Raw genomic sequence first — 25256 nt, forward strand, 5'->3', positions numbered from 1 at the left:
AGGCACTTAATGGGAAGGGAGGTCTCCAATGCTCCGGGGCAGCAGCATTACTTGGTCCTGGGCTCCCACAGACTCTGCTCACCCCCCCACCCCCACCCCCTGCTCCCAGCAGTGTCTGGGATTCTTTTTAAATCACTTCCTGTTATGCATGAACAAAGGTCTGGAAAATGTACTCACCAACAGCATCTGATGAACCTAATCTGCAGTTTTTCATAGGTGTGTGAGTTTCCACAAGGACCTTCTCTGGAACTCAGACAGCTCACCAGCTCACACATTATCTCTAGACCTCACGCTCTGATAGAATACGGACAGAGAATACCTATTACCTTGGTACTGGCCAGGTAAGGGATGTGGTACAGTTTTGGTGGCACCAGAACAGAGGGATGGGAAGCAATTCCAGACTTTTGTCAAGCACAGCAGAGAGGCCCCAGGAGCTTCCAGGATCAGGTGCAGGGAGGGGAAGCTTATCTCATGCCTTATTTTGATAACAGAAGCTAGGTTTCAATCTCTTTAAAACACTTCCTTTCTGATATTTTAAAACAATGGACCTAATCAAACTCGTCATTAGATAAATAAAAACCCAGCTCAGAAAATCTCGCTAACTTTCCCAAAGCTGGGAAGGAAGGGCGTAGCCACGTCGGCGTCTGTTGTGATCAGGAGTCCAAGGATCCTGCCAGCTCACCTGCCAGCTCACTGCGAAGCTGCCTCCTGGAGCACCTGAAAATGATATCTCAAGACAAATGGACTTGAGTCACAGTCACGGGTTCTGCTTGTTTGTGGACATCTTGTCCCCAAGCTATCTGAGCATAGATGTTTGAATCTTCACTACCTGGGTACTAGATTTAGGACCGAGAGGGTGGATTTCACACTCAGGCTCTGGTGTGAACTGGGCTATTGCATCACCCTTGCCTGTCCCCTTTTCTCTGGGTCCTCTTTCTGTCTGCTTGTCTGCTTTGGGGGTGACTAAAACAAAATACAGGAAAGAGTTTTCTTTTTAAATTTCTTCCCGCTTACCTGTTCACTGATCCTTCCTTGTGGTCCCGTTTTGTTTAGACAGTTTCTAAATTAGCCCTCTTACCATGACGTCATCCTCAGACTGATCTCTGATCTATCAAAGAGAGACTGTGCCAGTGGCTGGAAGTTTGCCCTTTGTCCCACACCTACAGGACAAACACTCTGTGGTAGGGTTGAGTCAACTGAAGATAGCATCTTCGTATCTCAATATTTCTCGGTGCTTACTGGATACAGGTACTTGACAAGGCTAAGGTATTTGTTTTGCGCCAAGCCAAACTCTCTCCATCTTAGCATATAATCCCTTTAAAAATCTATGTGCCACCCCTTGTTTCCTCAGGCCCTCAGACGCATATAGTGTACATGTGGAAATGATCATTTTCTTCTCATTATCTGTTACCCTCGCCCACTCCTCACTACCTGGGGCACTTAGTTTGGTTGGCCAAATGCCTAGACCTAAGCAAATGAAGAAAGTCTTCAGGTTACCTCAGTTTCTAACGTGTTCCTGCAAGCTTACCTCCACATACAGACTCCCTGCAGGCACTATGCAGGGAGGTACGAAGATCAGAAATCTGGACTTGAATTTGTCCTTTCTAAAATTTGTTTTCATTTTCTTCACACATGCCTTCATGTAGCGTCCAAGCTGCTCTCTAACTTGTCACTCTGAATGGTGGTGGCATCATGCCATAGGGCAAGGGGACCTAGATGCAAGGACTGAAACGAAGATAGCTAGGTCCTCTCTCTGTGTGCTTCCTGGTTGCAGAGCTGGAAGGTGCTATGCACTGCTATGACGGACTGAAACATTATATCCAATGGACTGAAACACTGTATCTACAGACCGAAACATTGTATCGATAGACTGAAACATTGTATTCACGCACCACAAGACCTCTTTCCACTTTTTTCTCCAGAGCTTTCTTCTGTGACTAACAACTAACAGGAGCATAAAATTGATTTAAAAAACTGTTCAAATAGCTCTTGTCAAAAAATATCTTTCAAAAACCATATAAAAAAATCTGCTCATGTCTTATTGTGATATCCCCGCCCCCCACCTCTGATACTGAGGCAGCAGCACCTCTGGCCTAGCCAATGGTAGCGTTGCCTGTTCTGGTCAATGCTCTTACCAAACTGCCAGCCCTGACCATGGCAGACAAAGAATCAGCTACTGGCTATTTTCTGATTTAAATCCTTTAAAGTCTTTAAATGCTCTCAAAATAAGACCCAGTTATGAAATCTTGTGTGATGGTTCACGCTATCCCAGCACTGAGAGAGGCTGAGGCAGGAGGCTGGATTGTTTGAGGCCAAGCTGAACTTCTCATGGAGTTTTAGGCTCACCTGGAAATACAAAACAAAAACAAATAAAAGACTTCATTATCCTTCTCTCTTCCGTCCTTCATCCTTGACAGACAAACACGTCCTAAGCTTCTTACTCCTTCTTTGGCTCAGTCTTAGTTTCTTGTTCATTCGTTCCCCACTTGCTGCTGTTCCTTCAACTGGAACATTTATCCCCTTGCTCCTGCCCTAGCCTACTCTCGTTCTGAAAGGGATTGCTCAAGTCTCACCTAAAAGTATCATTCCTTACCCCCTTTCCTGGTTACCTTTGGTCCTCTGGGGTATTTCTCTCCATTGATGATCATCATTCCTATTACTTCTTCTTGTCAATAGACTGTGAACCAGAAGGATGCTGTGTACCTAAATTGTCTCCTTGATTTCCAGTTAGGCTCACTAAATATTTGCTGAGTTGTTAAAAACTGTTGAAACATAGTGTCAACCTTACCTGGGAAGCTTTGGACATGCATACACTAGGCGTGTACTCCAAAATACCAAACCAGCTTCTGTGCTTTTCAAGAACCCAGCAATTTTTGCGCACTGTATGAGGCGTGTGTGTGTGTGTGTGTGTGTGTGTGTGTGTTAGTGTATTCAGTGCGGACTTTAACCAGCCTGGGCACACTCTAGCTGTATGTGTACCTAACAATCTCTGAGCCAGGAGTCAGGAGCCATGTTTCCTCTTTACTGTGAAACCTGCAGCAGCATTTGTGTTCTCTTGTGCCCTACTTTCTCCATCACAAGACCTGGCCTTCTTAGTTCTCAAATGACATTATGCTGACAAAGTGGAAAGCCTTGAACAGAGGTGATTCCTTGTTTTTGGAACTTTAGAAATTAGTAGGAGAAAGATGGTAGTAAGCTATGAGATGAATGGGGAATACAAAGGATGAATTAACTTCTGGAGAAAGATATGTGCACATGCACATAGATACCTTGGTAAAGAACATCCCCAGAGAGAACGCATAGCGATTTGATGGTGATAACTCATGTCTCATGGAGCAGTAGGGTCCTTAACATACAATAACATCGCCTCTATTTGCATATTAGAATCCCTAAAAAAAAAACTTTGAGAAGTCCCACACCAGTCCAGTGTATCTAGTTGTGGTTACTCCCACCCAAGACCTGAACATGATGGGTCAAACTGGACATTTCATTTTGGATGAAGAAGGACTCAGAAGGTCCCACTTTTCCTGGGAAGCTTACAGCATCCAGTAGCTGATGGGGAAGAGGAGAGTCATTGTCTTTAGTGCTATAGCTACAGATACATTGCCTGTGGCCCAGCGAATGAATCCACAGCACTTGTAGGCTCATAACGCAACCCTAATTAAACTCGGTGGGTCGACTAAAAAACTGGAAGAAGGAAGGAGACTCAATTGAAAGAAGGATGGGTTCAGTCAGAGTGGGAAGGGAGTGGGAGACAGAAATGGCAGTAAAAACATCCAAAATGTACATTATATATGTGGAAAATCATCAAAAATACATTTATAAGCAAAACTGCTCTATCCAACGATATGGGATGAGCCCAGACATCGGCAGGCTGTGCTACCATTCAGGGTTGAAGTACACACGGACGCCCCTGATGTGTTCATTAAAATTTGAATCAGATTTGGGAGATGTGGGTGGGCCAAAGTGTCTGTGTTTCTGTCCTCCAGGTGAGTTTGGGTCTAGCCTAGGGACTGTCTTTTGGATTTCCAGACCAGCACAGACGAAAAGCAGTATTACGCTCTGAGGATTTTATGGGGGTTCAGTGAGTTCATAGATGAGATGGTTGTTGCTTGTGGTTCTCACTCAGCTGTCTTAACTCTGCTGCCCACTCTCCGTGAGCAGCTAGTGATCCAGAGGGCATCAGAGCATGAGAGAAGGGCTGGGTGGAGAAAAGCTAGCACGTGCTAAGTACTCACTGTGGCCCACGCACTGTGAAACGATACCACTTCAAGGAGTCCATCTCTGTGCATGTGGTACAGGTCCTCTCAAACTTCATCCTACATTTGTTAAAGGGAAATTATTCTGTAATCCTCCTTAAAGTGTGGTTAGGAACGATGCCATTTGGGCATGGTTGCTATAGGAATAGGTACCTTTGCCAAGACATGCAGTGGGGAGAGGGATGGGGGCCAACATAAAACAGCAAGGGTCAGGGGGGATTTATAGTGAAGGAGGAGGAGGTCAGTGGATAGAAAGGGACCAGGAGAGGCACCAGGGGTAGAAGTGGGCGCTGGCTAAGATGATTCTTTCTGTCAGGCATCTGCCTGTTACTGTATCAATACTCGAGGCAATCAACTTAGAAATAATAAACGTTTGCGACGGCTCTGTAGGTTTTAGCCCATGGGAGCATTGGGGTCCATGCCAGAGAGCCATTATGCCAGGGGACATGTGGTAGAGCAAAGCTGTTCCCTTATGAGTAAACTTTCCGATTAGGTCCCTACTCTTAAATTTCCCACCTATCCCCTAATAACAGCACAGGCTTCCGACCCACTCTTAAAACACGAGTCTTTAGGGGGTATCTAAGGCCTAAACGGTATCACCGACTTAGACAAGGACAGAGGTCAGACATCATCCAGAGGTGATGGAGGCTAACCCACTCAAGCATCAGATAATGCGGATGGGAGAATTTTTGCTAAACCATTTATCTAAAGCTGGGTGTCGTAAAGGTTTTACAGAAAGAAAGCCTGGCGTGCCTGAATTACCAGAGACTGTCACATTGACTAAGTGGAAAAACTTGGATTCTTGCCCAGGTCTTCCTGACTGCAGATTCTAAGTGCTTTCCAAGCAGCCATGCTGCCTCCTACCTAGAGGGGCAAAGCTGTCACCGATGCCCAACAGCTGCCGAGGGAAGAGCAGCTGAGCCACAGATACAACCCACAGAGACAACGGAAGCCGTTGTTTGGAGAGTTTGATGGGCAGAGAGAACAACAGGTGTGGAGCTTTGGAGCCAAGGAACAGCTTGAGAAAGAAGCCACCAGAGACCGTAACTGACAGCAGAGGGGAGGTTCAGGGGCTGTGCCTTTGGTTTTCATCCAGAAGTTTCCCAGCTCTTGTTTCTTCAGAAACATAGGTCACCCTTAAGAAACGGCATGCAGTGAGCATGCGCACAAGCTGCTTCTCCAGAAGCTGTACGAGAGAGCGCGCGCTCCAACTCAACATTCAGTAGTTCATATTTTGTGTTTGTTCACATGTAATATATGATCTCAGCATATAGAGCCATGACCATTACCATCTTTTTTGTTTGTTTTGTTTTCCCCCTTTTCTTTACACGAGACTCCAAAGCCAGAAATGTCCAGGGACTGTCCTAAATCCAAGTGGTTTTTGCAGCACCCCTGTCCTATGTGGGAGTTCTCTGAAGTTTCACATCCAACTAGACTTTCTGGTGATGGTTTTGAAGGCAGAGAAAAGGGGACTTTATGGGAGCTGTCTGTAATCACTCCAGACAACATACATATATAATTCTGTTTCTTTCGAAGAAAGAAATGGGATCTTAAGATTATGCAGTGAGAAATAGGCAGATACAGGCTTCAATACTTAGAACAGGCAAAAGAAAGCTCAGAGAAGATCCAGCAGCCTGGGCTGGGAATTCATAGGCTTACCCCCAATCTCCCACCACCACAAAGGAAGGCACCACCAAGAGGGTGGCCCAAGGCACATGGATGGAGCTGGAGAACTTCATACTAAGTGAGGTAACCCAATCTCAAAAGATCAATCATGGTATGCATTCACTAATAAGTGGATATTAGCTTGGAAAACTGGAATGTGCAAAACATAATCCACACTTCAAATGAGGTACAAGAAGAACAGAGTTCTGGAAAGCCCTTAGTTCTGGAAAGACCCAGTGTAGCAGTATAAGACAAAACCAGAACAGGGAAGTGGGAAGGGATGGGTGGGAGAACAGAGGGAGGGAAGGGGGCTTATGTGACTTTCGTGGAGTGGGGAACCAGAAAAGGGGAAATCATTTGAAATGTAAATAAAAAATATATCGAATAAAATTTAAAAAAAAAAAAAAGTTATCATCGAGAGAGCACTGCCACCCTGTGTCAGAAACTAGGCACTGCAACCTACACAGACTCATGAAGGATTCCTGCATACCAGAGTTTTGCTTACTTTTCTCTCTTTTATTGGCTAAAAGACAGGACTGATAAGCATCGGCGTTTACCGGGATAGGAAAGGGGAACCAAGCGTTTGTGCACGGAGAGTGAGTCTATATTTGAACAAACTGATCAAGAATCTTTCTAACTGGGAAAACAGAAAACAAAACAAAACAACTCTCGATTTCTGTGTCGAAACAATGTATCAGACAGCGGAGAATTTAGCTCAGTCCACAGAGACTTTACCTAGCAAGCTTGCATCCCTGGGATGGATCCCAGTACAGCATAAACTGGGTACCGAGGCGAAAGGATCAGAAGTTCAAGGTTATCCTTAGCTGCAATGAAGAGTTCAAGACCTTGATGAGATCTACACGAGACCTTGTCTCAAGGTGTGTGTATGTCTGTGTGTTGTGTAAAAATTAGGCCAACGATTTGCTGGTTTCTGAATAACAGTAACTCATATATCTTTGGCAAAGCAGAGAGAAATGTTTGACAGGAAGAAAAGATGGGTCAAGGAGATTCTTCTACTGGGTTTTAGTTTAACTGTTAAACAATGGCTCTTAGAATCTGAAATCTTAGAAGGCACATTTCATATCTCTTATTTTAAATATACATTTTGAGGCTTGACCTAAATTGTGGGTGTACACACACACACACACACACACACACACACACACACGTGTATTTGTGTATAATTGAGTAGTAAGGAAAGTGACCTAATTTTTACACATACACCTTAGGTAAAGTCATATATATGCATATATGTATATATGCATGTATTTATATTTATGTTTATATATAATATAAATATATATACATATATATTTATGTTTATATATAATATAAATATATATACATATATATTTATATTTATGTTGGAAGAAAATAGGCGTGACACCATGCCTGGCTCTCACATTTTAAATTCAAATGAGATCGTTAAAGCTGGAATTTCGTATGCGTGACCCTGGATGTTCCAGGAAGCTCATCCTAAGCTCTCATTCTCTTCTGTGATTAATCTGTTTTAAATGAGCTTTGATCAAAAACTATTTGCTTGCTAGAGACATTGAAATAGGCCCATGTAGCACACACAGCTCTTCCAGGGGTCCTAAGTCTCATGTAGCACACACACACCTCTTCCAGGGGTCCTAACACAGAATCTGAACTCAAGTTCCTGCTGAGATTGGCGTCGAGTGGAGCCTGAGCTCTAGGAGTGCAGCTGGCAGCCTTTTTCTGTGTGCTCACATGGTCCTGCCTAGCTGGACAAGTGACTTGAGGCCTGTCTCTGTGCTGCCCCTTCTTGGAAAGGAACCATTTTGTGACATTAGGGCAACACTCTCACTTAACTGGCTTCTGTGGAGACTTTGCTTCCAGGGTCGGGTTTGGGGTTTTTCTTGATGTTGTTTGTCTTTTGTTTGGTTAGGAGGAAATAGCTGAGCCCAGAACAAACGTTTTGGCTGCGGAAGAGGCTTCTGATGGGTCCCAGAACCTGTGACTGCATCCATATCCAGGGAGATCAAGAGAACAGAAAACCTGGGCAAACAAGGTCCTTCATCCACAAGGGGGCAGCAGAGACAGGGGCTGCTCATGGCGCAGGCGTGCATATATGGAGCTTTTCTCTAACCTGAACTAACTCTCTAGGGGAAAGTCGGAAATCATGGCAGAAGTTAGGTTCTCCGGTTAAATTTCAGAATTTTCTTTTAAATCCAGAATGGGGCTGAAAGTGGAAACACATTCTAATTCCGTTGAAATGCGGAGTTGAACGGTGTGACTGTGAATCTCTGAGTATGTACTTACTTCATATGGAATGAGAAAAATGGTTCGGTTTTGGGCTGAGGACTTAAAGAAATGGAGTGAAACTCCCTAATGGCCTTTCCAGGCCCTTTAATTACGTCTAACTGCAATTACATGGATGCAGTTGTTCAGGAATTTTTACTTTGACATCTGAGCCATTGTGAGTCCTCAGTAAACACAGCTTGTTTGTTTGTTTGATTGATTGTTTTTTCACTCGCAAATGTCATGGTAGAGTGTAACACCTTCCTGAGGTGACTGAACTGACTGTGGCACAGGCCCCTGCCACCACGCACTGTGTGTGACACACAACAGCTGTTGAGTGTGTGTGTGTGTGTGTGTGTGTACAGAAAGAGAAAGAAAGAGAGAAACAGAGACACAGAGAGAGAAACAGAGGCAGAGAGGGAGGGAGGGAGGGAGAGAGAGAGAGAGAGAGAGAGAGAGAGAGAGAGAGAGACACAGAGAGAGAGAGAGAGAGAGAGAGAGAGAGGAGCTAAAGACAGAGAAAGGATGACAAGCGCTAAGTGGGTGCTGGCAGACAAAGGAGGAGGTGTTGCTCTCTTTCAGTGTTGTCCTGGTACCCGGGGCTTGCCTGGTTCCTGTAGTTAGTTAGTTGGCTTTTTCTGAGTTTATCCTAGAGGTCTGTGTGTTCGCACTGTCTCTCAGTGAAGCAAAGTCTGCTGAAGCCAATGGGATTAGAAGGAAGTTCAGACAGACTCCCCAGGAAACCAGTGATGGCCCCCGTCCTTAGTGTCACACTCCTTGGGTCCTCGGGTTCTGTAGCTGGGACTCCAGCACAAGGTCTCTCATCCTCGCTCTTCTTCCCCGACTTCTCAGGCTGCACAACTTCTCCCTTTGCCCTCGTTCTCCTTGCTGTGAGGAGGCCTCAGTTCTCTGAGGATTCAGGAACTTTCACAGAGCACGGTGAAGCCAGGGATGGGTAGTGTGAGACAAGGGACCCGGTGTGCCTTTCCAAACTTGTTGTATTTGTGCATGAGTGGGATAGGACATTGTGCTGATTGATAAAATTGAGGGCACACGTGAGTGAATGGAGGAAAGAAATCTAGCAAGTCCCAAGGATCATCAATTGCTTCACAGGCTCGTGAGGGAGAGAGGTGGGGAGAGGCCTGACCCACAGGCCTACCTGACCCACAGGCCTTCCTGACCCACAGGCCTGCCTGACCCACAGGCCTGCCTAACTCACAGGCCTACATGACTGACAGGCCTGCCTGACCCACAGGCCTACCTGACCCACAGGCCTACCTGATCCACAGGCCTGACTGACTGACAGGCTTATCTGACCCACAGGCCTGACTGACTGACAGGCTTACCTGACTGACAGACCTGCCTGACCAACAGTTTTACTTAACTTACAGGCCAGGAAATGAGCAGTCTATAATGGCAGATAACCTCTCCTTTTGCATATGTTTTTCTAATTCTAAGAGTAGTTCAGACTCAATGTAGGAACCTTGTGGTGCTCAAAGGTATGGGAAAGCAGGGCAGAAAAAATGGACCTGAGGAAGCTCCAGATATTTGGGAGCTGATGCCTAACTTCAGCCAAGCCTGTCCTAGTGCAGGGAATGGGTAGACTTCTGATTTCTATCTAAGTGTAGGGATTGTACCAAAGTCCTACTGTAAGATGGATCTCAAGCATTATCAAACCACATCTTTCTTTGGGCTCTCTTGACCCAGAGGCAGCTGACTTATTCCTTGGAAGGGCAAGGTAGGGGTGATAGAGGTGAGTGGGAAACAGGGCACAGGAGAAAGCCCTTCCTACATGCACTCAAGATCCTAAAGTGGCCAACGATGAAGAGATGCTCTAAAGTTCTTCCACAGGGGATTTGAGAGAAGGGGTAGACTGGGGACTCTGAAAAGAGTGACTTTGTCTAGGCTTTTGTTGGGTGAGTTTCTGTCCTTCCCATCATCCGCAGCCTGGGTCACAGTTCTCTTCTTCCAGGAAGCTGAAGGGCAGAGCTCAAAATATTCCTGGTCACAGCCTGGCCAATCTGCCTTCTTCCCATGACTTCACTGAGGCTGGGCTTGGCACGTTTCCTATCTCACGAGAATCCAAAGACTTGGACGAAGCTGATCCCGCCTACTCTTGCTACTTGTCTTCGGTGCGCCTGTCTTCAACCCTTTCTCTCTATCTGAAGGGTCTTCCCCCTAATTTATCACAGTGCTCCCTCATCCCTTTTTAGCTCAATGTCTATAATGGTAGAAGAGAGGGAGGGTCCCCAACAAGGTTACTCCAGGCATTAACTGAGGGTAGGTCAAAATCTTAGGCTGGAACCCTACCACTTTCCTGGTCACCTGTTCCACCCATGTACAAGCCACCTTGACACCAAGACTTCCTTGCTTCATTCCATCTCCAGAGTCTAGGGCAAGCATCAGATGTGGGACCTGTAGCGTGGCCGAGTGTCATCTTGTCTGCATATCACCTGGTTTGTCTGCTTATCATCTGGTTGAGAAAAGGGTGCTGTGGGAAAGCTGCCCCCAATCTCCTCTACCATCCTTGGTTCTGCAAAGTAGCCAAACAAGACTGTATTACTCAAGCTTCATCTGGGTTTTGTATATATAGACTGATTTTGTATATAGCCAGATGGCCCCCGCCTCCACCCCCAGGAACTTGCCTGTTCAGGCTATCAGCTTCATAGGATGTGCTTTTTGCCTCTCACAGTCCCTGGGACATCTGCCCCTTCCACCATTAGACCTCCAGTATGGCCTCCATGACCCTGTTGGTCATCTCTAATTTCTTCTAGGACAGCAGGTCTCACAAAGGACTAGGCACCTGTTACAACTTGATTCTAAATTGCTGACTCAATAGACGGTGTAGCTGTACATCTAAAGGTGACTGGGGCCCCCATTAGTGTCCCCAACCTAGAGGCACCTAGACTCTGGAGAGAACATATGAGCTAAACAGGGCCATATATATTCTGGGCAAAGGACACAGTCACCCTGAGCTCTAGAGACTCTCACTGTGGAGGGGAAACCGAAGATGTGGCTTCACATCGGACATCTGGAGTACTAGATAATTGTTTTAATGTGTAAATGCTGGCAAATGAATTTTAAAACATTTAGAAGCAATATTTAATCCAAATCTCTTATAACCAAGGACTCGTTTTGATTGCTGGTGCTGGTGACCAGGGAGCACCTAACCTGCATGTTCTGGTCCAATTTGTATGGTCAAATCATCATTTCCCTCATCTCATCGTACAATAAGGGACACAGAGAAAGGGGAAGAATAAGTCACTGGCGCCACTACAATTTAGTACATGCTATTTGAAAGACGACGGCCTCAGATGACTTCCAAAAAGCAATCCCAGGTCTTTCTCCTTTTGCTGTAGCCTGGCCTCGTGTAGAACATGGTTAAGGCCCATATCGGCATCTGCTTCAGTGAGCACTCTATGTGCTTGCTGAGGACATGAGCTAGCTTGTTCACCCATGCTGTGGTTAGTCCACAAGGCCATCTTTAGGGTTTAGAGAGATGGGTAGAGCTACTTTCCCATGGCCCCTTAGACTGTGTGTAGAGGGCTGTGACCAGCACTCCTTTCATTGAACCCAGTATCTGAATTCTTGGGTCCACCATGAGGTTAGACTCAACAGGGATCTTGGGGCTGGCTGGTGGGTAAGTGTCTGGCATGGTTTTGAGGGCTGTTGGGAAGTATGTGGCAGCACCTTCCTGACCTGGGAAGTAGTTAGCCCAGGTTTGAAGAGGTAGCCTTGACTGTGATCAGCCCCTTGAAGAGCTTCACTTGGTTCGGTCCTTCTTGCTTTTTTGTGGAGACAGACACTGCCAGGATCCTCTACAGACCATCTCGCTGTGCAGCGCATAGTTGATGGCGTTGATTGTGGGCATAGTTTTGGCAATAAGGGCAGGCACCTGTTGTGGTGGAAAAGTCCATGAAAGATGCTTCAAGGCCTCTACTTTTCTCCCGGTCCTACTCATGACAGGACTTTTTGATCTCTCCCCCCTCCCCCCCCCCACCTCAGAACTGCCACTCATTTGTCCTCAGTTTGATCCGCTGGCCTCTGAGCCTTTCCTGGCAGATCTTCATGGTTCATAGAATGTCATAGAACATACCTGTTCTGAATGAAGCTGCTCTCAGAGCACATGCTTACTCTTATGTCAGGCTGCCCCTGTCATCTCAGCATGGCCCAGGATGGGGTGGGGTGTATGTGGAACAAGAACATGTTCTGCACTTTATGAATATTTAAAGGAAGAAGAAGAGAGGAAGAAGAAAGAAAATAAGTGAGTGTGTTAGCAGAAAGCCAGAAGGAGTGATGCAGAGACAGATGTGAGGATGTATAGGATTCCTTGGGCTTTGGAAGAATCTGTACCATCTGTAGTTTAGGAGAGATGAGGCTCACATCTGCGACGGCTGCATATAGATACAGGAGGGCATAGGGACCCCAGCCAAGCAGCAACATCCTGCCTGGAAGAGTAGTATTCACCTAGGGAGAAAACATCAGAAGCATCAAGTCACTCTATAGGCCATAACCATGCAGTGGCAAGGGTGCTAGCACAGACCATGCTCTTGGAAAGGTCTGAACCAGAAGAGTTTGGCATCACATGAGCTCTTTGCCTTGAAAGGGTATAAGCCTGTTTGTTAAGCTTACCTGACCTCAGTTTCCTTGTCTATAAAATAGTCCGAGTTGCCTGTAGGTAGGGACTGGGGTGGGGTGGGTGATAAGCTTCCTTCCAGGTCTTGAGGTTCTAAGTTCCCCTCAGGCTTAGAGCGATCTCTTTAATGGTAGCTGCAGCCATGCCAGACAGATACTTTACCATATCAGACATAACCAGGGAGTGGGCTGGCAGGGAAGGTTGTTGATGCCAGAGTTTCTTCTGGATCCACAGGACTACTAACAAGCGGACTTCAGATTTCATGATGGGTTTGAAATGCTTTCACTTTTCACATATTCCGAGGCATGAGAATTTTAACAAAAAAGTATCTCTTTAGCGAAGGAGATTTAATTCCACAAGGACACATTTCCTTCAACGTTGGTGGGATTTTTAAAATCCATCGAGCAGTGATGCTCGTAACACCACTCAGTGGGTGAAATTGGTGTGGCACGTGCATGAGGGCCAAATTAACATTCCCAGCTCCCGCACGGAAAGGTAGATTCGGGGACACGTGCCTGCAATCCCAGCACGGGGAGGCAGATACAAGAAGAAACACACACAGGGCTCACTGCTCACCCACATAAGCCAAGCAGCAAGCTCCAGGTTCAGGGACAGACTCCTCAAAAACTAAGCTGTGTAGTGACAGAAGAAGCAAGGGGCGTGGACTTCAGGCACATGAGCCCCTCCCCCACAGCCCTTCAAACGTGAACCAGGGAACATTTTCCCCCTCGTGAATTTCCCCTCTTCTGGAGAAAAATATGTACTTTAGACGGGCGGAGGGCCTTCCAGGGGGCCGCTGAGGGTCATGGGAAGCTAGCACCTCAGTGGCAGACAGTGTCACCTCCAGAAGCTTGGTTCAGGTTCTTGGGCCGTGGATAGGGACCAATCCTGATGCAAGCAGAGCTGATGGCTCAGAACCAACCAGAAAGGTGAGAAAATCCTGGTGGTGGCCTTCTGGCTGACGGAATCCCCAACAAACGTGAAGACTTCATGGGTGCAGATAAAAGTTGGGACGGGGAAGGCCAGTAAAATGGCTAAGCAGACAAATAAATGCTTATGTTCAAACCTGACAATCTGACTCCAACCCCTAGGACTCACGTGGTGGAAAGAGAGAACTGATTCTGTGACCTTGGTCTCTCATCTGCACATGTGTGCACCCTTGTGGCCCTGGACGGTCTTGAGCTCACTCTGATCAGCCTGCCTTCACCTCCTTATAACTCTGTTTTTAAGTTGTGGTAGCATGCGTTGTTGAAGAAGCACAGATTGATGCAGTCACTGTGAAATTAGGGTGTTGGTTCCTCAGAAATCTTGGACTAGATCTACCATATGACCCAACAATATCACTCTTGGGTATATACCCAAAGGACTCTGCTGTCTACCACAGAGACACATCCTCATCTGTGATCAGAGCTGTACTAGTCACAGTCACTAGGACGTGGAACTGATCTAGAAGTCTATCCACAGATGAATGGATTATGGAAACGGATAATAATAGGCAGTGGAATTTCATTCAGCTGTGAAGAAAGATGAAATCATGGAATGTATAGATAGGTGAGAGGGCGGAACTGGAAAGTGTACAAAGTGAGATACATACCCAGAAAGACAAGAATCACATATTCTCACTAAAGAAGAGGATTATAACAAAATACCAATGATGTAAAGGGAATGGGGAGAAAACGGGGAGGGAGACGAGTGGGGGGAGGTTTGTGAATGCAGCAGGGGAGGGATTAGTAACACAAAGATGTGAGAACAAGCCAAATGGAAATCCACTGTTGTATAAACTTCATTCAGATAAGAGACTTTAACCGGGGCTAACCAACACAGGGGATCATGCTCCTCCCAGATTCCATAGGTTGGCAATTGAAAAGCCTAGCTCCAGGTATGAATATTTCAGGTGTGAATACTGCCCTTGAATCATTGATGCTCTAGAGATCTTCCCAAACAATATTTGCTATTAGAATTACTGTTGCTGACAAGAACTTGACAGAAAGACCCAATTTCTGAAGATACCACACATGTTAGTCACAGCACAAAAGGATATGAAGCTGGTATTGACTAAGGTACTGCCTCATGCTGGCTAACTTTCATACAATTGAAAAGTGTTATGTAGGCAGCTAAGATAAATGTCATTAACAGTCTTACCTATATGTGAACCCTAGCTGTAAATTACAGTAATTCATGTATTATTATTGGCATGACAAGATATACCCATGGGTGCAATAATGGCACAAAATTATAGGGGTAACCATTCACTTTCTGATTGGATTTCAGGCCAGATTGCACATGAGGAAATACGTGTCTGGTACTGTATTCTAGCCAAGAACCTATGATTGTGGAGCTCATAGGCTCCACAGGCTAACCCACAACTATTATTCTGTTAAACATACACAGTAACAAACTGCTCCCTAAATTTGTTTATCTATACCTGAACTCTCGATACTTATCAGAGAAAGTTTTTTGTTTTTTGTTTTTCTGCAATGGATGGTGGTTAATACAGAAATTTGTAATTGATCAAAGTGCAGAAAATAGATGTCACTGGTGTATTCAGCCACAGATAGGACATCTATATCACACACAGACGACACAGACAGACAGACGGACGGACGGATGGACGGACAGACAGGTGGATGATGGACACACATGCCCGCACACTCACCTGCATGCACACACACAGCTCTGGAACCATAGAGGAAGATGGAGCACAGACTGTCATAAGCAGGGATCAGGAAGGGTGGGAGTAACAGTGTCTTCTGGACATGACGATGCTACACTCCAGAAGTTACAACAGCTGATGTTGTCTGCACAAGGTTAGGCCGGTCAGCACTCTGGCATGGAGTGTGAAGAGTTCCGTGAGCTCCGCGCCTGACTGGGAAGCTATGCTCGGTTGATAGGTTGCATGGGCCTCACCTCACCTTGGCTAACTGTGCTGCAGCAGCTGGTCCGGCAAGTATAAACATGGGGGCAGTGCAAAGAGAGGGGGACTGGTGGGTTAATGTTTTGTTTTGTTTTGTTTTGTCTTTACAAAAAGGGCATGAAGCTGTGGATTAAGGAAGTGGGGGTGGACCTGAAGGAGTTACAGGAAATAATTACAAGAAGGAGTGCATAAAAATACATTGTATGATATTCTCAAATAATTTTTAATAAAAATATTTTTACTGTGGAGATGAGCAATGTGGAAGAGGACTTAGGGGAAGAGGCTCCAGCCTCCAAGCTCGGATCCAAGCTTCTTGGACCTGTGTAGCTCTGAACCTCTCAGCTAGGTCCACAGATGAAAGTAATTCATAACGTCATATCCCAATGCATGCTAATAAATTTACGTGGCAGATTGTCTTAAAATAAGAATATTTTTATGCACTAAAGTTGAACTTTGTTGAAGGTCCTAAATCTGGGTTTGTATTGTTCCCTGCTATTACTAAGTGTGTGGCACTTGGTAGCTCCTTTAGCTGCCTTCCCTGTTCCTCAGCCTAGTTCTGGGAGTCAGAAAGCTTTGATTTGTCAGAAAAGATTCACAAAGATGAAGTGAAAATACACACCATACCTATAATATCAACATTTGCTTTCACACAAAAAAACAACATTGTGGCTTGTTATGACTCATTTGTTAATTTTTTAGGTAGCAAGGTTACATGGAAACCTCTGGCAAGGGAATTTTAATATAGAAATTGTGAAACGGCCAGTAGGTCTTATTTTAAAGCATCCCTTTTCTTGGACAAATATGCTTGCAGATGTGGTTTTACATTGTGGGTCATAGCCTGTGGCTGTGATTAAATTAAACAGCTTAAAGCAATTTTAAAAGCACCACTTGAAGAGTGAGCCCTGCAATTTAGCCTTGAAGCCCTGGGAAGAGTGGAGTGGAACATCGTGGGTGATGTCCTGGAAACGCCTGGGTCTCTGGATTGCAGGGTCTGGGTAAGTCTGTCCTAATATGGCTCTTGATCCCTAGGCTTTGGAAGCTGGAGCCCTGGGAAGGTGTTTTCTAGGCCTAGCAGCATATTTTCTATGCAAGCCACTTCTTCTTCTCATGGTTGTGGCAAACACTGCAAACAATGACTTCTGCCATGCTGTGCACGTTTCCAGAGTCTGAGAGGACCAAGAGATTCCTGCTGTTGTGGGAGCTGGCTTCTTACCTGGAGACGACCACCCCTGGAGAATTTCTGCTCCATGAACCGGTATGACGTGTGTGTGATGAACAGGGGTACAAGGAAGTTGAAAAAAGCCATGGTGAAGAGAAAACTGACAAAGTTTCTGCAAGTACAGGGAAGAAAAGAGAGGTCAGCTCCTGGGTGCCAACAGCCCAGGCCCATCGGCATGGGTGCTAGCCAATGAGAGGTATCATCCCATCCTAGACAAGCACTCAGAGTGTGGATGCTCCTGTACCCAAGTGAACTCTCCACGGCAGTCAGAGGCCATGGGTCTTCCAAAGTTTTTGCTTGGGAGCCAGGAGCTGAGATGAATGGGTATTTCATCAAGCTCCAACACTCAGTCTTGCCATCTCATTTGTTATCCAAGAATGGAGGATGGGATTCTTCAGTTTGGAAAATGTTGCGATAATATTTTTATGCTCTGTTTAAAGGTTGTCTTTGTATTATTCAAATGTTGATGTCTGTACTGGCAGAGAGTGGAGTATGGGCAGACTTCGGTACTGCTATTTTTATTGGATCATTACCGCCTGTGAATTTTGTAAACATTCCTCTCCATCACCACTGGTTTAATTACGAGCTGACAGTCTATAACTGAGGCAGAAGAAGAAAGGCAAGACTTCCAGGCAGAGATAGATGCTACGGAAAGAAACGAGAAGCGCAGGATTCACCAGCCACACATGGAAGAAGTTGGATATACTGGGACTGAGTGACAGAAATCAGGCTATGTGGCAATCGTGAACTAGAATAAATAGGTTAAAAATTCTCTATGTCATTACTGGGAGGTGTTGGGTGAAAATAGTCCGGTGATTTTATTTATATACATATGTATATATAACCAAATATACATATATTATACATATTATATATTATATATTATTTATACATATATGTCTGTCTATGTCTATCTATCTATCTATCTATCTATCTATCTATCTATCTATCTATCTATCTTACCAAATCCTTGAGGAATCAGTGGGCCAAGAGGAGAAACTATCCAAGGGAATCTCTTGCTTGACATAAGGATTTGAAAATAACATATGGATGTCAAAGACACTGAATACTGGGTCACTTAAGACATCAGTGGCTAACACCTGGGAGGCCAAGGCAGGAGGATTACCACCAGTACCCTGCCAGGATGGGCCAGCTTGAGCTGCAGTGTGAGATCATATCTCAAACCATCAACAATGGAAAACTTATTAAAAGGGTGACAAAACCAGGGGTCTCGGGTTAGGCGTTGAGGAGACAGGAGGATGATCAGAAACAAATTGGAATCAGCAGGAGGCAGAACTTGATCTCTTGAAGGGGAGACTGCACACTATGATTGTTCACTAAGGAGAAGTAGGAGAAAGGACTTTCAGAAGAGCCTTGTTGGGTTGTGTTCTACAGGACATTAGGGCCACTCAATTGCAGAGGCCTTACTTGAGAAGCCTATGTCAAGGTCTAATGACCCCTGAGTCACTATTGTCTGTAAAACGTGTGGCCTGACTATGCTGGAAACAGGCCGTGGGAGAGGTGGAGGCACAGCACTAGAAGCCACGTGACCAGTCCCCAAATGATCCCTGATGAAAGCTCTTTTCTCCCAGAGCTGCGCAGATAGTGCAGTAATAGAAGAAAACCCCATGGTCATGGAGACCGCATACATTCAGTCCTACCCAGTCATGAATCAGTCCACAGGGGATGCTCAGAGACCTAGAATGTATCTCCATGCTGGGAGGGCCACAGCAATGCAAAGCCCTTCCACACTTTGGATCTGTTGATCTAAGGGCATGGGTGCCTCTCAAAATCAATGACTTCTGAGCCAAGACAGCTCCTTATGCTAAAGAGGTCAAAGAGTAGTGGGGCTCCGTGATACTCATGACGGATACAGCAAATGTTCTACTCCTCTGGAGGCTTGAATCTGAGTTGTACTTTATGTGCCATTGACACTGCCTGCCCATTCTCAGTGACAGGCTGTGAGTCATGATAAGGAGCTCAGATGTCCCCACATGTTGACCTTGTTCGAGCGGAGATCTCAGCCGGAACATTCTTTTCTTGGAAGCTTAAAATCAAGATCCCTATGGAAGAGAGCCTCAAAGCCACAAGCTCCATCTCACCTGTCACCCCTCGAGTAGTCCAGTGTACAGCATGTCCCCACAGGCTCATAGTCATAGTGGCCCCAGCCCATCAGGGGCAGGGATGCCCAGAAGGCCGATGATAGCCACACAAACAGCACCAGAGTGATGGCCGTGTCCCATGCCAACTGTCTGCCTGTATGAGATAGGGCAAGGATAGGTTGGAAAGAAATAGGTTGACCACATGAAAAAAGAAAGGACTCTGTAGCTGCAGAGTGTCCCCAACCCCTAGTCCAATATGGTGCCTCAGGCAAGTCAGGGCCATCTTTGAGCCTCAGTTTCTCCATAATGAGCAGAGAATTCTCTGCCTTTGAGGACTATGATGACTCCTTCTCTCTCTCTCTCTCTCTCTCTCTCTCTCTCTCTCTCTCTCTCTCTCTCTGTGTGTGTGTGTGTGTGTGTGTTAGAGAGAGAGAGATCAAACTTGGGGGTATTTGGAACAGGTACTAGGATAAAAGGAGTGAAAGAGATGTCCCCAAGGCCATGTTAACAGGAAAATCTAACATACAGTCACTCAGAATAAGAGCAGGGCAGTTTCTCACATGGAGGGAGGCTCCAAATGTCTGAGGGTTAGGCTATGGGTGTCACAGACCCAACAGGAGCCTTCACACTGATGAAACCCACTGCAGAAGCCTTGGAAGTCAGTTGGGAAGGGAAACAACAACCTTTTGTCCCCCAGCTGTACCCAACTATCAGGAAATTTTCTATATCCATGATCTCATTCGATTTTCAAAATGAGTCTCTGAGATTGGTTTTCTAAATAATCTTGCAGGGAAAACCCAGGTTCCAAATCTTGAGTCACCAAGGCTGCAGGAACCCATCTTCCTAACGAGCTTCTCAAAGCGGGCATTCTTCAGACTTGTCCACCCCACCTCTATTTCCAGAATGAATGTCTACACGTTGAATGCATGGGCCCTCTTCTCACCCACACTCTCTTGCTTGAAAAACACTGAGTGGAATTGAATACTGACCACCCTGCATCATCTTATCCTCACATACTCCAGAGTGTCCCTACAGTTGGTGGAGGCGGGGTGGGGGGGGGGGGAGGGGGGGAGACGTACGGGTGCAGTAGTGGTGATAGCGTCCCCAGGCAATGGCTGCACTGCCACAGATGCTGGCCAGTGCTGTTGCAAATCCCTGGAAACCATGAACCTGGCAGCCCTCTGAACCATGTGGCCAGCGCCTGCGGGAAACAATGTGCAGATGACCCTTCCTTCCATGCTTCTCACACCCCCACACCTGCCCAGGTAAACCTGGAAGGTTCCTGGATGTTAGCCCTGCTCTTGCAGGGAGGCCGCTATTATCAAAGTCTTCCCACTATGGAACTGGGGTCTTGGAGTTTAGGTCAGTAGACTAAAAAGATCTATGGAGACAGGCCCTTTTGGGTCAGTGACATTTTAGAACCACCGGTGCAATGAAGAGTCTTTATGAATGATCATATGCCTCCATTGCAGGAGGGGAAACTGAGGCCAAGAGAAAAATTACTGATCTAGAGTAGCACAACAGACGAAGGTAAGGGTAGAGGGTAAAGCCCCAAATCTCTAGATTCTGAGCAGGTGGTGCTAGTTCGTAGAGAGGAAGAATGCTTACTGATTCAGGCCCCGGAAGCAACTTTGCAGGCCATATGACAAGACCCTGGTGTGCACATGTGGTATTAGATGCTGAACTAAATCCTGTTTGCTTTATTTAGGGCATACCAGGCAGTTCGTATTTGTAAATAATTAAACCATTGCTATTTGTAAATAATTACATTCTTTGTAAATAATCATACTATTTGTAAATAATTAAAACAATAATCCAATAACATGTATGAATTAGGTTGTTATATGTAATTGATAGAAGTACACCAGGATTGGAAATAATGGAGCAGGGAGTCAAAACTAGACCACCAAACACCTCCGTCTGTGATTCCCTCAGCCCACAGTCTCTTCGGTCAGGTCTGAGAAGCCCCTGCATTCCAGATATTGGCTATTTCTTCAATATTCAGACATTGCAGTTTAACTTAATTCAGTCTGCCTAACCTCTGATCTTGGGATGGTTTCCTGTAAGTAGAGAAAAGGGCTCTGGCCTGCTTGCCCATGACCCCCAAGGTGAAGCCCCGAGCAGGACCCCGGAGCCCGTAGAAGGGGAGGGAGAATGAGAATGAAAGGACTGGTACCGAAGGAGGCTGGACACAGCTGCAACAAGAGCATTCAGGCTGACCCCAGTGTCTGCCAGGGCCAGGCTCAGTATGAGCAGGTTGCTGGGAGTCCTCAGGTCCGGAGTCTTGCAGAAAGAGAAGATGGTCAGGCCATTGAGGCTGAGGCCAGAGAGCGCTGAAAGGAAGGGTGGGGGCTTGCGTCAAGGCTGGTGAGACCCATGTGAGTGTCAGAAGCAGGGTCTGGGGTTGATGGAGTTCCAGTAACCTTCCAGATTCCACATCAGTGGCCTCGCAGCACAGCTTTTCGAATGCTGCTCTGGTGGGATTGACCCCCCAGGTACTAAAGCCCGCGATTTTCCCTGCACACTAACATCTAACAGGAAGTTGTAGAAGATTACACAGCCCAGTGTGGACCACACTGCGCCAATCAGTCACTGACAAGTGCTGAACAAGCAGGTACCAGGCACCCCAAAGAGCACTTTGCAAGGATCCTTTAATCCAGTCTCCTCCCCATGGCTCAGGGATGCTAGATAGCATGTTCTAAGTGCAGTTAGGAAGTACCAGAGCTAGGGACAATCTCCAGTCTTTCAGATTTTAAAATGCCTTCTTCAAAGGCTGTGGGACAATGTCAGAGAAGGCCCTGGAAAAGAGGATCCAACTTAGATCCCAGAGTGACCCACAGCACCAGGCAATGTGAAACTGCAGGAGAGGTTCCCTAGCAGGAGTCCTGACCTTGGATTTGAGCTTGGCCACTCCCTTGCTGTTCCTTGAACTTGCTTAACCTTGACTTCTTGTTTCACAACTGAAGAGCAAGAGTTGGGCCTGATGGCCAAGTTACTCAAGAAGCAGAGGCAGGAGAATTACAAGTCTAAAGTCAGCCTGCTTAACCCACCTCAAAACTAAAAAGTAAAAACTGTACTAAGGATATAACTTAGTGATAGAGAGCTTCTCTAGCTTGCACACAACCCTGGGTTACAGCCTCAGTAGCATCCTGCTCTCAGTAAAAAAATGGGAAAATGATAGAGAGGAAAAGATCTCTCCTTTAAAACTGGAGGCCAGTGCATGGAAAAAGTAGAAAGAAAAAGAAGCACACACAGAAACATAAATCAAAATTTCACAGAATATTAGAGGACCAGAAATCAGGGTACGGTTCAGCAGTTCTCAGGAAATGAGGCCCACTCAAAGGTGTCCAGGATCTTCAGGACAGTCTTAGTGGCTGTCACTTCCTCTGTATTGTCAATTCTCACCAACTGAAAGAATCTACAGATTCCTCTTCTGGGCCTGGTCTGAATGAAAACTGCACCCATCAGCCTGGCATCAGGAAGGACCATTTCTGCACTCACTGAGCATCTTAGAGAGTCTAAGTTGAGGCAGGTATCTCTTGGACCTAAGCTGCTGCTGCTGTAGGAGAAGTGCCTTTGGTGGTAGGAATACACCAGGTAGTAGGGGCAGATGTGGGCAGGGGTGGTGGAGAGATAATGAACTTAAATTTCTTGTATGTCTATTTAGACAATGATTTTATACTAACAACTGTACTTAGCCTCTGCAGATACCTGTTTATAATGACTAGGCTCTAAGCGTCAAAGAAATGAAATGACTTAATCAAGTCCCACAGAGAGCAGGTGGCTGAGACTTCTGAGGTGGCTGGTCTTATATGAGATTCTTAGCAAGATTTATTGGGAGTAGAATAAATTTTTCTCTTGGCTTAGGGTATATGGAAAGCCTAGATTTGACCCAATCACCTCCTGAGCAGATAGCTCCTGCCCAAGTCTCCCTCTCCCTCTCCCTCTCCCTCTCCCTCTCCCTCTCCCTCTCCCTCTCCCTCTCCCTCTCCCTCTCCCTCTCCCTCTCCCTCTCCCTCTCCCTCTCCCTCTCCCTCCTCTTCCCTCTCTCTGTGCTTGGCTTCTCTCTCCTGACTCCTATGCAGCAAATTATATCCTTTGGGGACTGTCATGAGAAGACGTCTGGATCCAGACACAGAGAAGAGGAAGCCAAGAAGAAATGATACCCAGCCTTCTGCCTATTCCTCAGTTGTGGTCTGGATTGTGGGGACCACTGGGTCCTTGCTTCACCCAAGGGCTCACCTTCCATCAGCAGGACTGTTCCTACAGCCAGCAGCTCGAGTTCCCCAAAACCAGGAGGCAGAGCCCTGGTTGCTGCCATCCTCGGACTCCCTCTGTCAGCTACCCTGGTCTTTTCTGGCGCTCTGAGCCAGGCTCGTCCTTTTAAATGGTCGCTCCCTTGCTGGCACATGGAGGTTATTACGGTAGACTGAGAACTCCTTCTTTATTTCTTACCCTTCTAAGTCTTCCTTTTGGCTCACAAAGAAAGAATCCATTCAGTAGATGGATACTGCAGCCTTTGTGAAGCTGGAATGAGCTCTGTCTCGTTCATTTCAGCCCACTAGGCGGGATTAAGGTCTTGGATCCAAATGGTGTGTGAGTGAAAGCTGAATTGGGAAAGGGTTGCATAACTAAGGGAGGGAAGTGGATGAAAGGATTTGAGCTGCAGCTGTCCCCGAGAATTGGATAGTAGCCAGGTCCTTGGATGTGCACGGTTGCTGACAAGCTGGCTGTGGGTGTGCATGTGTGTGTGTGTGTGTGTGTGTGTGTGAGCGTGCACATGCATTTGCATGCATGTGGATGTGTGTTATGTGTTCATTCACAGGCTCATAGGCATGTACAAGCAAGCATTTGGTGGACAGGATGAGGTTTTTGAAGTCACCTGCTGTCATAAAGCAAATGTTGACTAGGACCCTACCCTTAGCTTCTGGTACTAAGTCTGCCATGACTGGCTGTCTGCTCTGCACTGCTGCCACTGGATGATTTATCTATTCAACTGAGGCATTTCTGTTCCACACCCTTTCCTAGTTAAGTGCTGGTTGAAATCCATCACAGATTTTGCCTTTAGGGCTTTACTACTGTCTCACATACAGTCATTGAGATTTGCAACCATAAAATATCTCCCAGGATAAAGATGGCTTACATTCTTTTTTAAAGTACCTCATGACCCACTAAGAACTTTGGCTTCTGCATACAAGGTCTTGGTACAACTTTCCTATTGGCTCATGCTGAAATCCACAAGAGAAACAATGATCTATGGGACAACTAATTTTCAGATGGAGAAGCCAAATCCCAGAGGGTTATTAACAAAGGAGCTCATGTAAAGTAGTAGACATTAGACTGCACTAGTGGATGATCATTGAAAGACTCCTAAAAATTACCTTATGGATGATGTGCCAGTACACCTCTATTTCCGATAACAGCATTGGAGAGAAGTTGGTTGCAAATCAGTCCAAGGCCATGTAGTGAGTAGTAGGTGGAATTGTAACAATGCCTGTCCTTTTTTCATATAGGCCCTGACACCTCCCATTGCTCCCTGTCTTAGTTAGAGGTTCCATTACTGTGAGCAGACACTGTGACCAAGGCAACTCTTATAAAAGACAACATTTAAGTGGGGCTGGCTTATAGGTTTAGAGGTTCAGTCCATAATCATCAAGGTGGGAGTGTGGGAGAGTCCAGGCAGGCTTGTGCTGGAGTTTCTGAGAGTTCTCTATTTTGTTCTGAAGGCAGACTTTTCCCATGTGGCTAGGTGAATTATCTCAAAGCCCTCTCCCACAGTGACATACTTCCTTCAACAAGGCCACACCTCCTAATAGTGCCTTCCCTGGGCCAAGCATATTCAAACCACCACATTCTACTCCATGGCCCCCTTAGGCTTGTTCAAACACATGAGCCTACTGAGACCATATCTAGCCATTGCTTCATGCAAAACACATTTAATCCCCACTTCAAAAGTTTCCATATTCTATGGCATTCTCAATAATGTTAGAAGTCTAAAGGTCAAAATCTTTTCTGAGACTCACTCAATCACTTAACTATAATCTTGTATAAAGTCAAAATAAAAAAGCAGATCACATACCTCAAATATCACAGTATGTACTTTAACATTCCAAAATGTGAAATATTGGACCAAACAAGTCCCTCCCAAAAAATAGCTATGCAAACTCCAAACTCTGTATCTCCATATCTGATGTCAAAG

At 45.9% G+C, this 25256-nt stretch overlaps 1 protein-coding gene across 5 annotated transcripts; it reads right to left on the bottom strand.

The window, feature by feature from the left end:
• Nucleotides 1–11949: 11949 nt before the first annotated feature.
• Nucleotides 11950–23378, bottom strand: Rgr (retinal G protein coupled receptor). 5 transcript variants are annotated; one of them, XM_052190832.1, is made up of 7 exons: nt 23300–23378; nt 21234–21390; nt 20137–20258; nt 19058–19211; nt 16950–17067; nt 12540–12653; nt 11950–12081 (listed from the first exon to the last, which is right to left on the bottom strand). In XM_052190832.1, the coding sequence occupies exons 1-7, from the start codon at nt 23376–23378 to the stop codon at nt 11950–11952; spliced, it is 876 nt and encodes a 291-aa protein (XP_052046792.1). The 5 variants fall into 5 exon arrangements, with proteins under 5 accessions (XP_052046792.1, XP_052046794.1, XP_052046791.1 ...); XM_052190834.1 differs by having other exon boundaries at nt 19058–19207; nt 20133–20258; XM_052190831.1 differs by having other exon boundaries at nt 19058–19207; nt 20133–20288.
• Between the last annotated feature and the right edge of the window lie 1878 nt (nt 23379–25256).

Source organism: Apodemus sylvaticus, chromosome 8 (genome assembly GCF_947179515.1).
Source record: "Apodemus sylvaticus chromosome 8, mApoSyl1.1, whole genome shotgun sequence".
Classification (NCBI taxonomy): Eukaryota; Metazoa; Chordata; class Mammalia; order Rodentia; family Muridae; genus Apodemus; species Apodemus sylvaticus.

Bases quoted from the DNA above. Each gene is read 5' to 3' on its own strand.
- Rgr (XM_052190831.1), bottom strand. From the start codon at position 23,378: ATGGCAGCAACCAGGGCTCTGCCTCCTGGTTTTGGGGAACTCGAGCTG. The intron at 20,289-21,233 runs GTACCAGTCCTT...GAAGCATGGAAG, and splicing joins GCTGTGTCCAGCCTCCTTCG to GAAGGGTCATCTGCACATTG. The intron at 17,068-19,057 runs GTGAGATGGAGC...CTGTACTTGCAG, and splicing joins GACTACTCGAGGGGTGACAG to AAACTTTGTCAGTTTTCTCT.